This window comes from Hippopotamus amphibius, chromosome 7 (genome assembly GCF_030028045.1).
Source record: "Hippopotamus amphibius kiboko isolate mHipAmp2 chromosome 7, mHipAmp2.hap2, whole genome shotgun sequence".
Taxonomy (NCBI): domain Eukaryota; kingdom Metazoa; phylum Chordata; class Mammalia; order Artiodactyla; family Hippopotamidae; genus Hippopotamus; species Hippopotamus amphibius.
In genome coordinates this window covers 143,143,961-143,156,723 of record NC_080192.1, presented here as the reverse complement: position 1 = coordinate 143,156,723, position 12,763 = coordinate 143,143,961, and the positions used below count along the sequence as shown (strand labels likewise).

General features: G+C 35.9%; 1 protein-coding gene across 4 annotated transcripts in view; it reads right to left on the bottom strand.

Moving 5' to 3' along the window:
• The window catches only part of KIDINS220 (kinase D interacting substrate 220), a 102,253-nt gene that overhangs the window by 49,742 nt on the left and 39,748 nt on the right, over positions 1–12,763 (bottom strand). For all 4 annotated transcript variants that reach the window (XM_057740596.1, XM_057740598.1, XM_057740599.1 and 1 more), the window contains 8 exons: positions 12,025–12,204; positions 11,081–11,246; positions 9,310–9,461; positions 8,866–9,155; positions 7,858–7,998; positions 6,895–7,138; positions 6,628–6,716; positions 4,986–5,130 (listed from right to left, as the gene is read on the bottom strand). In XM_057740596.1, the coding sequence (XP_057596579.1) occupies positions 4,986–5,130; positions 6,628–6,716; positions 6,895–7,138; positions 7,858–7,998; positions 8,866–9,155; positions 9,310–9,461; positions 11,081–11,246; positions 12,025–12,204 (1,407 nt within the window). The remainder of the gene's footprint in view (positions 1–4,985; positions 5,131–6,627; positions 6,717–6,894; positions 7,139–7,857; positions 7,999–8,865; positions 9,156–9,309; positions 9,462–11,080; positions 11,247–12,024; positions 12,205–12,763) is intronic.

Here is a 12,763-nt window from a genome sequence, read left to right as displayed (position 1 = left end):
TTGTGAGAAAATAAAAACTGCAAATCCAAGCAGCAGCAGTTAAGGGAAGCTTCCTTCAGAACGTCACCACGAGAACTAAGCTGTGCAGGGTGAGTACAAGTCCACCTGGTGAGGAAGGGCTGAGGCAAGGGAAGGGAACAGCAAGTGCAGCCACGAATTCATGAAACCAGCAGATACAGAGAACTGAAAAACTACTTTAAAAGTGTGAGTGAATAAAAATTACGTATTCTAAGTGCTCTAGCATATAATAGTTACAAATAAAGTAGCGGGGAAAAAATTTTGCCCAATGGACGTGTCTAAGGTTATTTTTTAATATTATCCTCCAAAATAATCCAATAAAACAATTTTAAATAAAGCACATTTGATAAAATAAAGCACAATTTTAAAATGGGAAACTGCTTAATTAAATACTCACCAACAATTTATATACTAAAGTCCCAAATTATTTTCTGATATTAGTTCCACTATATACCTTTCTTAATAACAGCAACTATTTGCATAGTGTTCAACAGATAATATTATACATTTTTACACATAAGGTAATGAGAGCTACCAGAGGTTAATCAACATGCCCAAGGCTCAAACTCAAGTCTTTTGCCTTCAAATTCTATCTAAATAAATTATTTATCTGTTACATAAATAAAATGTACTTCTCTAAATACATCTAATTAATGTTACCCAGTTAAGTGAAAAATTTATCATGAAAACTATCAAAAATCCACTAAAATACAAAGGTTTAAATCTGTAGGTTATTTTCAACATAACACTTTAATATTTAGCAATGAAACTAATGGCATTAGATGCTTTCATAAAGTGAAAAATTTACCTAGAAATCTTTCATTTCAGGCAGAGCTATATTTGATGAAACAAATATTTCTGATATAACAATCTAGAAAGACTGCTTACAGTCAAAGACTAATACTAGAAAAAATCTTACACTTTAAGGCTTTAGGAAAAAACTTTGGTTCTACTCTGAAATGTGTGAACATCATTATTTTTTAAATGTGTATCTAAGTATCAACTATTCAGTGATATTAACCTGCTCATCTTCAGAGTGCCTGAGATGTATAAACATAGTACCAAGTCCTTACCATGGATGTGGGGCAGGTAAGGCCCCAAATGAAATGGTCACTGGCTACTTCTCTGACATCACTTCCCACTACTCTCCCTTCTGCTCCCCAAACTCCAACCAGACGGGCCTCAGAGCTGGGATCCCACCTCAGAGCATTTACACTTGCTGTTCCTTCTGCTTAGAATGCTTTTCTCAAGTTATGTGGAAAGTTTGGTTTCCACTTCAGGTCTCAAACTCATTCAACCACAGTATCCCAGACATTGTTCTAGGTACTAATGAAAAAGAAAATAATACAAACAAAAATCTTGGCCACATGGGTCTTACATTCTACTGCGGGGAGACAGACAAAAAACAAAGTAAATAAGTAAATGATAATGTGTTAGAAGGTGATCAACTCTATGGAGTAAAATAAAGCAGGGAAGAAAGGAGTATGAAATGGGGAGGTGTAATTTTATATAAGTAACAAAGGGACGGTCTCATTGGAAAGCTGGTATCTAAGCAAAGACTTAAAAGAAGGTGAGAAAAGCCATTATGCATCTCTCCAAAGAAAGATCCTTACAGACAGAAGAAATAGCAAGTGCAAAAGCCCTTAGGCAGGAGCATGCCAGACGTTTTCAGGGAACAGCAAAGAGGTCAGTAAGGGCTAAAGAAGGAAAGTAGATGAGGTTAGAGGTAGGGAAAGGGGTGGAGAGAGACAGATCAAAAGGGCTCGCAGGAAACTGTAAGGGATTAGATTTTTATTTTCAGTAAAATAGGGGCACATAGTAGAGCTTTTAGCAGAAAAACAGCATGGTTGCCTTCTATTTTTAAAGGATTTCTGTGGCTGCCACATGGAGAACAGACTGTAAAGGAAGAAGGACAGGAGCAGGGAGACCAGTCAGAAGGCTATTGCTACAATTAATATAGACGAGACATAATGATGCGCTGAATAAGGGTAGTACGCTAGAAATGGGGAGAAGTGGTCAGAGTCTGGATATAGTCTGAAGACAGAGCAGAAGAATTTAATGCAGACTGGAGGAGGTATATGAAAGAAAGATATCAAGACCTTTTTTTTCCAAGAAAATGGAATAAGAGTTGCATTAACTCAGATGGTAAACTATGGGTGGATTAAGTTTGTGTCATAGGATCTAAAGTCCATTTTTGGACACGTTAAGTATAAGACATACATAAGACATCATCAGACATCAATTAGGCAACTGGAGAGCAACAAGACTGAAGATATATATTTGATGGTCTTCAGCATAAAGATGGTACATCTGGTCTAGACCAAAAGAGAAGAACCAAGGACTGAGCCAAGGGCATTCCAATGCTAAATGGTAAGGGAAGATGAGGTGTTATGGCATTCATCATTACATGACTTTACATCCTTCTGTCTTCCCCAATAGGGTAAGAGTTTTATCTTGTTCACCACTAATCTCCACAATGCCTAGAGCAATACCTAGCATATCTAGACACTGACTATATACTTGTTAAATGACTACATAAGTATTACTGATAATATACTAAAACATTTCCACTGTAGAACATAATCAAGTATAATGAGGTCTGAGACCTCACTTAAAGGAATTTAGTTGCCAAAAAAGTATAAATATATTTGATACAACCTCAGTTGCAATATAGTTCCATAGCACGCATCCAACATTAGTATAAAAACAAATTTCAGTGCAACTATCATAACAGAGTTAACACTGCTCAGTATTACAAAGTACCATTCAATATCGTGCAAAGAAAGAAACATATATTTTACGAGTATGTATATTTATAAGTAAGCATTAACATGATGGACAGCAGAATTCCATAAAAGGAATTCAGTCACAGGGCAATAATCCTTACTATTCCTATCAATATTTTTATTTAAAATATCACTTGAAAACTAAAATAGAAGTATAGAAAATATGAATTTCAACATTTTAAAAAAATAAGTTAAGACATCCTATGTTCACGGATTGGAAGATTTAATAATGCTAAAATGTCAATATTAGCCAAAGCAATCTACAGATTTAATGCAACCCTGTCAAAGTCCCAATGACATTTTCTGCAGAAATATAAAAATCCACCCTAAAATTCACATGGAATCTCAAGGGACCCTGAATAGCTAAAACCACCCTGGAAAAAAAGAACAAAACTGGAGGAATCACACTCCCTGATTTCAAAACTTACTATAAAGTTACAGCAATCAAAACAGTGTGATATTGGCAAAACGCAGACATACAAACCAATAGAACAGAACAGTGAACCCAGAAATAAATCCTCACATACACAGTCAAATGATTTCTGACAGAAGTGCCAAGACCGTTCAATGGGGAAAGGTCAGTCTTTTCAATAAATGGCACCTGGAAAACTAGATATCCATATGCAAAACAATGAGGCCGAACTTACCCAACACCATGTTCAAAAATTAACTCAAAATGGATCAAGCACCCAAATTTAAGACTTAAAGCATTAGAAAACACAGGACAAAAACTTCACGATATTGGATTTAGCAATGATTTCTTGATATAACACCAAAAGCACAGGTAACAAAAGAAAAAAAAAAGACAAACTGAAATTAATAAAAAATGAGATTTTGTATATCAAAAGACATTATCTGTAGAATAAAAAGAAAACCCATGGAATGGGAGAAAAGATTTGAAAATCATGTATCCAAAAAGGGATTAATATCCAGAATATACAAAGAACTCCTAAAACTCAACAATAAAAAAAAAAATCCAACTCAAAAATTGGCAGATGACTTGGACAGACATTTCTCCAAAGAAGATATATTAATGGCCAACATGCACATGAAAAGATGCTCGACATCACTAACCATCAGGGAAATGTAAGTCAAAACTACAATGAGATACCACCTCACACCCACTGGGATAGCTACTATCAAAAAACCAGAAAACAACAAGTGTTGGAATGTTTGTTTACTGTTGGTGGAAATGTAAAATGGTAAGCCACTATGGAAAACAGTACGGAGGTTCCACCAAAAATTTAAAATAGAAATATTGTGTCACCCAGCAATTCCACTTCTGGGTATATACCAAAAAAGAATTGAAAGCACTGTCTCCAAAACATACTTGAACATCCATGTTCATAGAAGCATTATTTACAACAGCTAAAAACATGGAAGCAACCCACATGTCCACTGACAGATGAATGGATAAGCAAAATTTGGTATGTAGAAACAGTGGAATATTAGCCTTGAAAAGGAAGAAAATTCTGAAATATGCTACAACATGGATGAATCTTGATAATATTATGCTAAATGAAATAAGCCAGTCACAAAAAAACAAATATTGTATGATTCCACCTATATGAGGTATTTACAGCAGCCAAAATCATAGAGACAAAGTATAATGGTGGTTGCCAGGGGCTGGGGCTGGGGTGGGGAGTACAGAGTTTCAGTTTTACAAGATGAAAAGAGTTATGGAGATGAATAGTGGTGATGGCTACACAACTATGTGAAAGTATTTAATACCACTGAACTGTACCCTTAAAAATGGTTACGATGGTAAATTTTTATGTGTATTTCGTTTAACACAATAAACAAAGAAAAAATATATATCATTTGAAAACAAAAATAGCAGCATGTAAAATCTGAATTTCAGCATTTTAAATTATAAATTAATTATATTCAGTTATACAAATTAGCATAAAATTATTTTTATACAAAGAGAAAAATTACAGCTGAGATGAAGTGAAAAACTTTTTAAATCATCAAGTTTTAAAATAACAGTAGACAACTGATAGTTGATTTTCACTGTCAAAGCTAATATTGGTTTTACTAGACATACTTAATGCAAATAAAACTGGTATTTAGCAGTGTAAACATATAAACCTAGTACATCCTTTTGTTTCTGAAACTGAACTGTTCTGTTAATGTTAAACCTTATTATCTACCATACAACAGTAAGAAAACAAAATTCACCTGTCACAGAGACAATATTAAGTAATCTCCTCATGGTTTGAGGACTTATGTCACTGAACCAGTCCTCTGTAACCAGCAGTTTTGTAAGATCAAAGGACATCTGCCGCGTAATCGTGCGCTGCATCTGCCTCCTTCGGTAAGTGTCCTGAAACACAGCGTATAATCTGTGAGAAGGAATCCATACTTCCAACGTGAGAACTGAAGGCTTTTTGAGAAGTTAATGTATGTTTATGTCAACAACAAAAACAATCCAAAATTTTAGTCAAAGAGGAAGATTATATAGTAATAAAAAGTATTATTATTCTCCCTGAGGCAGAATGTTTACAGAACAGTTATAAAGTAACATAAGCAGCAACTGTTTCAAATGCCATGGTTCAGCTTCAGATGCATTTTGATTTATAGTTGCACAGTCAGAGAAAGCTGAGTGCTGAAGATTATAAATAGCAGAATTGTGTACAGAAAATTCAACTCAAACTCTTATGGGAGCTCACTATTTATAGGAACCCTCAAGTAATAAAGCAAATAACCCCTTGTCTAGATTTAAGGATTCAGCATTTCGATTTTTCAGGTTATTTTTAAATATGTGACACAGCTGCTCCAACTATCCTCACATCTGCATGAGAATTAAAGGCTCTCTCCTGAGAGGGGCGGTGTGGGGAATCCCACCTAATCAGAGGAAGAACAGGCACAACGAAGGTGCGTTCTCATCTAAGGTCATGAGAGGGGAATGTGGATACAATCACAGGAAACCGAGAGTCCAGACTTCCAGGAGAGAAATTCAGAACTGTACATCATACCCTGCTCTTAATTCAGAGCTGTCAGTTGTCATCCATAATACTATTTTCACATCCATACTTGTACATGGTAGACGCATAAAGTCAACATATCACTGAAGACACACTTTTTAAAATGTAAGATGCCCCAATTTAATGTTAGCAAACTAGAGGGGAAAATAAGTGGCACTAATACTAGCCCAACCTAGCCATCCTTCAGCAGCACATCACCATAACTTACCTGCAAGTGGACATCTTCCTGTCTTGTAATACTCCCTGGTTCTTTACAAAAGAAGGTTCCTAAAAATAGGGTAGGAAAGGGAAACTACGGTGCCTCCGGGACAAAACCACGGACTAGGAAGGGCACAAAATCACTATGTGGGGATAGAAAAAAAGAGTCTACATCTCACAAACATGAGGGAAGGCATAAGGCCAATAGGAAAACAGCAAGGAACTGTTCTCACACTATGCACCTCTCCCTCCCTTACAGCTGTGGTGACAATGGGTCCCTGGAATGAACACAACTTGACCTGGGATGAATCCAGTGGTTCTCTACCCCTCGATGAAATCATCTGGGGAGCTTTAAAATCTCACTCTCAGAGGTTCTGATTCCACTGGTCTGGAGTCTGGAGTAGCACCTGGGCTGAGAGCAGGATAGGAGAGGACAGGCACTTCTATATAATTTACAGTTATTACCGCTCTAGGTTCAGACACTCCCTGAAAAACCACCTGAAGCTGAAAGGAAATCCAATGATAAAATTTACTTGATGAGCTCAATGCAATATTTATAAAATATTACATGGCATCACCTTGGTTTTACTTAAATAACAGCAGTACAAACAAATGGCTCAAAACACAGGGTATCTTACCCGTCTATTAAGGGCCGTCTTGCTACCGAGTTTTGTCATCTCTCCAAGGCTGTTTTGTGAAACTCTTCTGTCAGCATCTTCCTGCATCCCTTATTTATCAAGAAAGCACCATTTGTATTAAAACTCTGTTGTCTATGATATTTAAAGAGTAGTGAAATACAAACTATTTTTCAAGGTAAAAGGAGATGCACCATAAAAAACTACAGAATTAAAAAAAAAAAAAAAAACTACTTCAAACCCAAAGTACCTGAGGAACTTGATCTTTACCTGTATTATCTGAGCATGGAATATCCCCATTAGTTGCTGAAGTTACAAGAAATTTTCTTGCACTGCTTAGGCCACGACTATTGAGGAAAACAGGCAGATGAACTATGTTGCGCATGTAGTCATGTCCATTGATGTTTGAGTCACGAAGCACACTATTGAGGTTCTGGTTAATTGCCTTTATAATAATATGTGGATCACTTGCAAAAATGGCAATGAATGGGCCTTTTGAAAAAAGAACTCGGACCTGTGGTAGCAGAAATGTGTATTTATAAGATAAAAATTTTAAATTATCCAAAGTAATAAAACACCTCTTCAAAATCTGTGTTCTCCTTTGGTGACTATGTTTTTAAAATAACATTTCCTTTCCATTCAAATATTATTCTATATGAAAACAAATTTTACTGAAGTCTCAATCTGGTCTGTCACCATCTGACCACTTTTCAACACTTGACAGTGATAAAATCTCCAAAGAAAACAATTAATCCTGTCCTATTTTAAGACACTTATGGTCTACATAAGAGGTAAGATCAACACACATGAGAAATATTCATGAATATATATGATGCACTGAACACACTGCTCTCTGACCACAGTTATACACTATTGCTTATAACATACCTTACAGAGAGCCACTGATGTGCCCTACCGTAACAAAAACTCTACAAATTCTGTGGTTTCCTCACCTTTTATCTCTATTCTAACCATAACTATCTGCAAAGAAAAGCTGGAGTCACACTACAGACTCTGGAGACCCTCTTTTCACTTTTTTCCTCACTGCCTTTAAGCTGGAATTATTTAAATCTGCTTGGTATGAAACTTTTACTCTTGCTATGTTTCTGCATAAAATATGATTTTTTTTACAAAAGAAGTATCATTCAAATTCCACTTGAGATATTCATGAAGTTATTCTTCTCAGCTGCCACATATGCGACAATGCCAAGTTTCAAGATGGTTAAGACATACAGTGTCCAGCATCTGGAGTACTTTGTCCTGCTCACAGGCATCTAACCCATCGATGATAACCGCCAGCCTTGTCTGATTCTGAGTGAAGCTGTCAATGGTTTTTGCCATCCTAGCCATCAATTCCACTTCACACTTAAGAACCTGTGCAAAAGAAAGGATACACAGCACTAAAGAAATGAGAGAGTTGCACACATTTCTTAAAATTCCTGATAGAAAGTCATCTAATGGAAGAAAAGAAATCCAAAGCCCTCGCTGCCTGTTGTGTTTCCACTTAAAACTGTAGTCCATGCTTCACAATTTAGACTACACCTAAATTAGAGCATTTATCAAAATGAGCTAGATACTGTCATATCCATTTTAAAAGGACAAGCTTGGCTGAGTGACTTACTTGCCAAGATCATGTGCTCTGAATGTCATATTTGAATGCAAATCCAAATGATCTAGATAACACACTACATTTGGCTCCCTGGTAGCATGTGGCCTTGATTAAAGGAAGGGGCTGCAAGTAACTGTGTAAAGCCCTTTTTTGTTCTAAAAGTATGTTCCTATCTTATATGTTTCGGTGGTTCAATCTGCTTACTCTACCAGGCTCTAGAGCAACCTATGTTATTAGGTAGTAATTACCACCTGTGGAATAATCTGCTAACTCTTTGAGTATCTTATAAAAGTCTATTTTATAAAAATATGTTATTGTTATAACTTTTTCCACTTCACATATGGATCTTCATAGGAAAAAACTGGAATAAAACTAAAAACAAATGCAACGCTGTAGCACTGAGAGAATACACTCCCTGAAGCCCCATGGTCATGGGGAGCATATTCACACTAGGATTATTTTCTTTTTCTTTTATTTTCTTTTTTTTCTTCCTGGCCGCACTGCACAGCTTATAGGATGTTAATTCCCCCACCAGGGACTAAACCCCAGCCCTAGGCAATGAAAGTGCAAGAGTCCTAGTCACTGGACCACCAAGGAAATCCCAGGACTATTTTCTAATAAACAATGCTTACTTTCATGAATCCTTCACTTTTCAATTTGTGCAGTTTGGAGGCAGCATTATGGAGGCGTTTCCTTTGAGAATTCAGAAGAGAGTCCAGCACCTGCCACCACGTACGACAGTTCAGCACAAAGGCCAACCCCACTATGGATGCAATTGCTATGAGGACAGCATTCACTGTCAGATGCTTTGGGTCAACTCTGAATATAGCCAGAAGAGTAATTCCAGCAATGATGCAGCCAAAGATAAAAAGGAAGATGACAAAAGATGGGAGACAACACGTTTTTTTCCATTTCTTTTTACCTGTAATACAACAAATGGTTTTAACATGTCAAGCAAACCCCACTCATTAGGGTGACAGCATACAACGGATCTGATGCTCAACTCACGTCTTCATGCACTTCATCCATCCCATCCTCAACCCTACGTACACACGAAAAGGAGAAGGAGGTCCTACCCTGTGACTCTTCAGTCTTGAATACTCGGAAAAGCCTGGTTGCCAAAAAGCCAAACTCTCTTTCACAAGCATCGGAGAGGGTGGCAATCATTTCAGCCATTGATGTTTCTCCACCTACACTGGACAGCCTACTATAATCTGTAAACAAAAACCTTGGGAAAAGGGCAAAGAGAAGGTTAGCTTTCTAAAGAAACAATTTCAACATACATTCTCTCTATCATTTAGCCTGTATTTTCTTCACGTCTCTTTCAAAATATTGTTTTCAAAATTCTAAGGAGGGAAAACAGCTTGTAATTAGGTATGTTCCATTTCTAACATCTTATATACTTTTCTTAGTAAAAGATAGTAACAAAAGTTCAATGTAGTAGAGTTATACCAAGTAATTCTGACTAAAGGCAGAAAAGGAAGATGATTATGACAGCTCAGACAAGGAATCAGACATCTCAGCAGATCTCATGATACACCGGTTAAAAGGTGACACCCCAAAAAGAGCTGCACAAAGAAAGTTTTCTCAGCACCAAATGAAGATTAGAACCTTGAGAAAATATTACAGTAATTAAGAATTGAATGCCATTCTTAGAAACTCAAGCTTTAGAATGTTTTATTTATAGCTTAAACATCTACCAGGGATTTAGAGAGAAGTTATAAAATATTCACTTCACAGTTGTTCTGAGAAATAAGTGAATTATTTGTATTTTGAGTCTCTGAATGGGTATTATTTCTGCATCAGTTCCTTTCTTCCCTTCTACCCTTGAACTAAACTCTCATCTGAATCCTATAGATAGGCACTGCTTTCAAAATACAATCTAGGATCACACTGTAGTATGTCTTGATTAATGCCATTTTCATTGTTCTAACTTTTTCAAAAATACCATCTCATTAATTTTAAATGTTTTTACTTTATATAAAAATATCTTCCCCAACTCTTTAATTATACTCTGTATGTTTTCTTTTTACAGTTTTCATTTTAACTTCTCATTTTAAATCCTTTTCTTAATACTTAATCCTATATGCCAATTACTTGTAAGCTTTTATTTTTATCTTCCTCTCTTATATTATTGTTTTTTTGTCTTGTGTGGTTTGGCCTATTTACTTTCAGCTTAACTTACACATACTTTATCTTATAATAATTTTTAAATTCTTAATCTTTTAGTGCACACAATTATTTTACTAATTTCTATTAAATTCCTTTTGCTTTCAGTTCTTTTTTTTTTTTTTTCATTTTACTCTCTTCTGCAGCCCTCTAGCTTTCCTTTATTCTTTGACTTACAAGTTTCTCATCTTTTCTGAACTGTTTTCTCATACATTTCCTACGTGATGTTAATAATAATTTTAGAGGAGTGGGTAAATATATTTCCACAGCCGAAGAAAGAGCAGCTCAGAGCACAAGCTGAGTTGCCAAAGTTACACCCTGATGTAAAGAGGTGTCAGGACTCCTTTCACTCTTTTGAAGTAGATCAGCACTCTTCAAAATTTGTTCAAGGATGGTAACAGGTGTCATAAGAGGGAAACATGGGCTTATGCTCAAATAAAATTTGGTAAATCAAAGTTAAATTGATTTATTTATGAAAAGATGTCTGATCCTTTAATATACCAAGAGGGAGACAGAATATCCCAAACGTATCTGACCAGGACATGTTTGTTTTCTTCCCCACATTAAAAAGTTTAAGGGACTAATGTTTTTTTGAATATACACCAAGAAATGATGTGTTATAAACTTTCATTTGCTTCACCTTATTAAAAGTTACTTCCATCAAAGGGACCAACTCACCTCACAGGTAAAGCTTTAGTGGTTTGCTCTGGCAATTCAGGTGGATTCACAAACATCAATTTGAGGAGGAGCTCCAAATACCCGATGTGTCTTGCCAATCTAGTACTGAGGATCCAGGCCCAATTCCAACTCTCTCCTTCTCTTCGTCCACCAAAGTAAATGACAACTGAAATGCACAGTTTAAAAAAAAATTATCTGGAACAATCATTAGTCAAGCAGTCTCTTTTCTCCAAATAGTCGAGTATCAAGTAGTGACAGGCAGACTTATGTAATTTTCATGGCCCCATGCTATTTCCTAACTACTCCCAGAAGAATTCCTCAATTATTTAACCTCTCTCAGCATACATCAGGTGTGTGAAAAATGGGATGTAAACTGACTAAAACATGATAGAAGAAACACAATCAGAAGGATGATGCCTTAAACGGAAACACATCCCTTAGTTCAGAGCCAAACATAAAAGACTGGTTTTATCACTACTTGCAACTGTTGAAGTTACCAGTTCCTCCAATAGTAAGTCTATCCCCTTTCTTGCAACTGAAGACACTCCCAAGAACAGGCATTATATATATTTATTACATTGCTTTTAAATAAAATAAAAATTAGTCATGATCAAAATGCTCAAGAGTATGCCATGACGGCTATCAAGACTTATTTTCAAAAACAGACTAAAATGTAAATCATTAATTAACATATAAAGGGGAAAGTATAATAAAGTTCTGCTTCAATATTAACAAGAAGTGCACTAGTTTTTAAAGCTATGCCTGCCACGCTGGGGACAATGTCCCCCTAGGCCAATCTACAAAATAATAAAAAATAAAATTTCTCACCTAATTATGCAAACCACTTACAGACTTTAGGAAATAGATATAGATATAATTTTAAGTAAAACAATGAGTTTTGACATTCTCTACGTTTCTCAAAAAGATAAAAGGTGAAGACTTACTAAAAAATATATATAAGACAGCCAAGAAGCTCAATGACACTGCTATTCCAAGATTTGGGTCAACTGTAAAAGCAAACAATAAACCAAGCCCTCCACAAAGGAGCAGGGTCAGAAATACTATAAGCCATGAAAACTGAAAAAGAGGTTCAATCTGTTGTCCTGCAAAAGTTTTCATTTCATCTGAAAGAGAAATTAATATGAAAACATTGTTTTATTTAAAAATACAATTTCAAACATTTTGAAAATGTCACATTTTCAATATAAACATTTACTGGACACTTACCAAATCCCTAGATAGAATGTTGCTACTTAACCATCTTAACCAATGTTCTCTGTTTATAAGAATCTCATTCCCTAAGGGCATATCTACCCTCAACCCTTGTCCTACCCACTCTCTTGCTTCCTATTGAAGATGCACAAAATCCTCTTTCATACACCCCCATCTGTCAGGATTTTGTTGACATTTATTCTTGTGGTTTGTATTATACAACTGACAAGGTATTGTTTCCATATATAAGACTAAAAAGTATTACTTTGTCATGTGTCTTCAAACTATTATAGCTAGCACCACCATTCCTCTCTGCTCCTCCTCACCCCTTCTCCCACCAATTGTACTCGAGGCTCACTGCTCTTAAAGGTGTGTGCTGAGTCCAAATGAGCCTTAAACAAGTCATTCCTACTGCAAAACTTAGCAAAAGTCTTACAGGCAATACTGAAACCAATCCTTGAAGAATGAGTA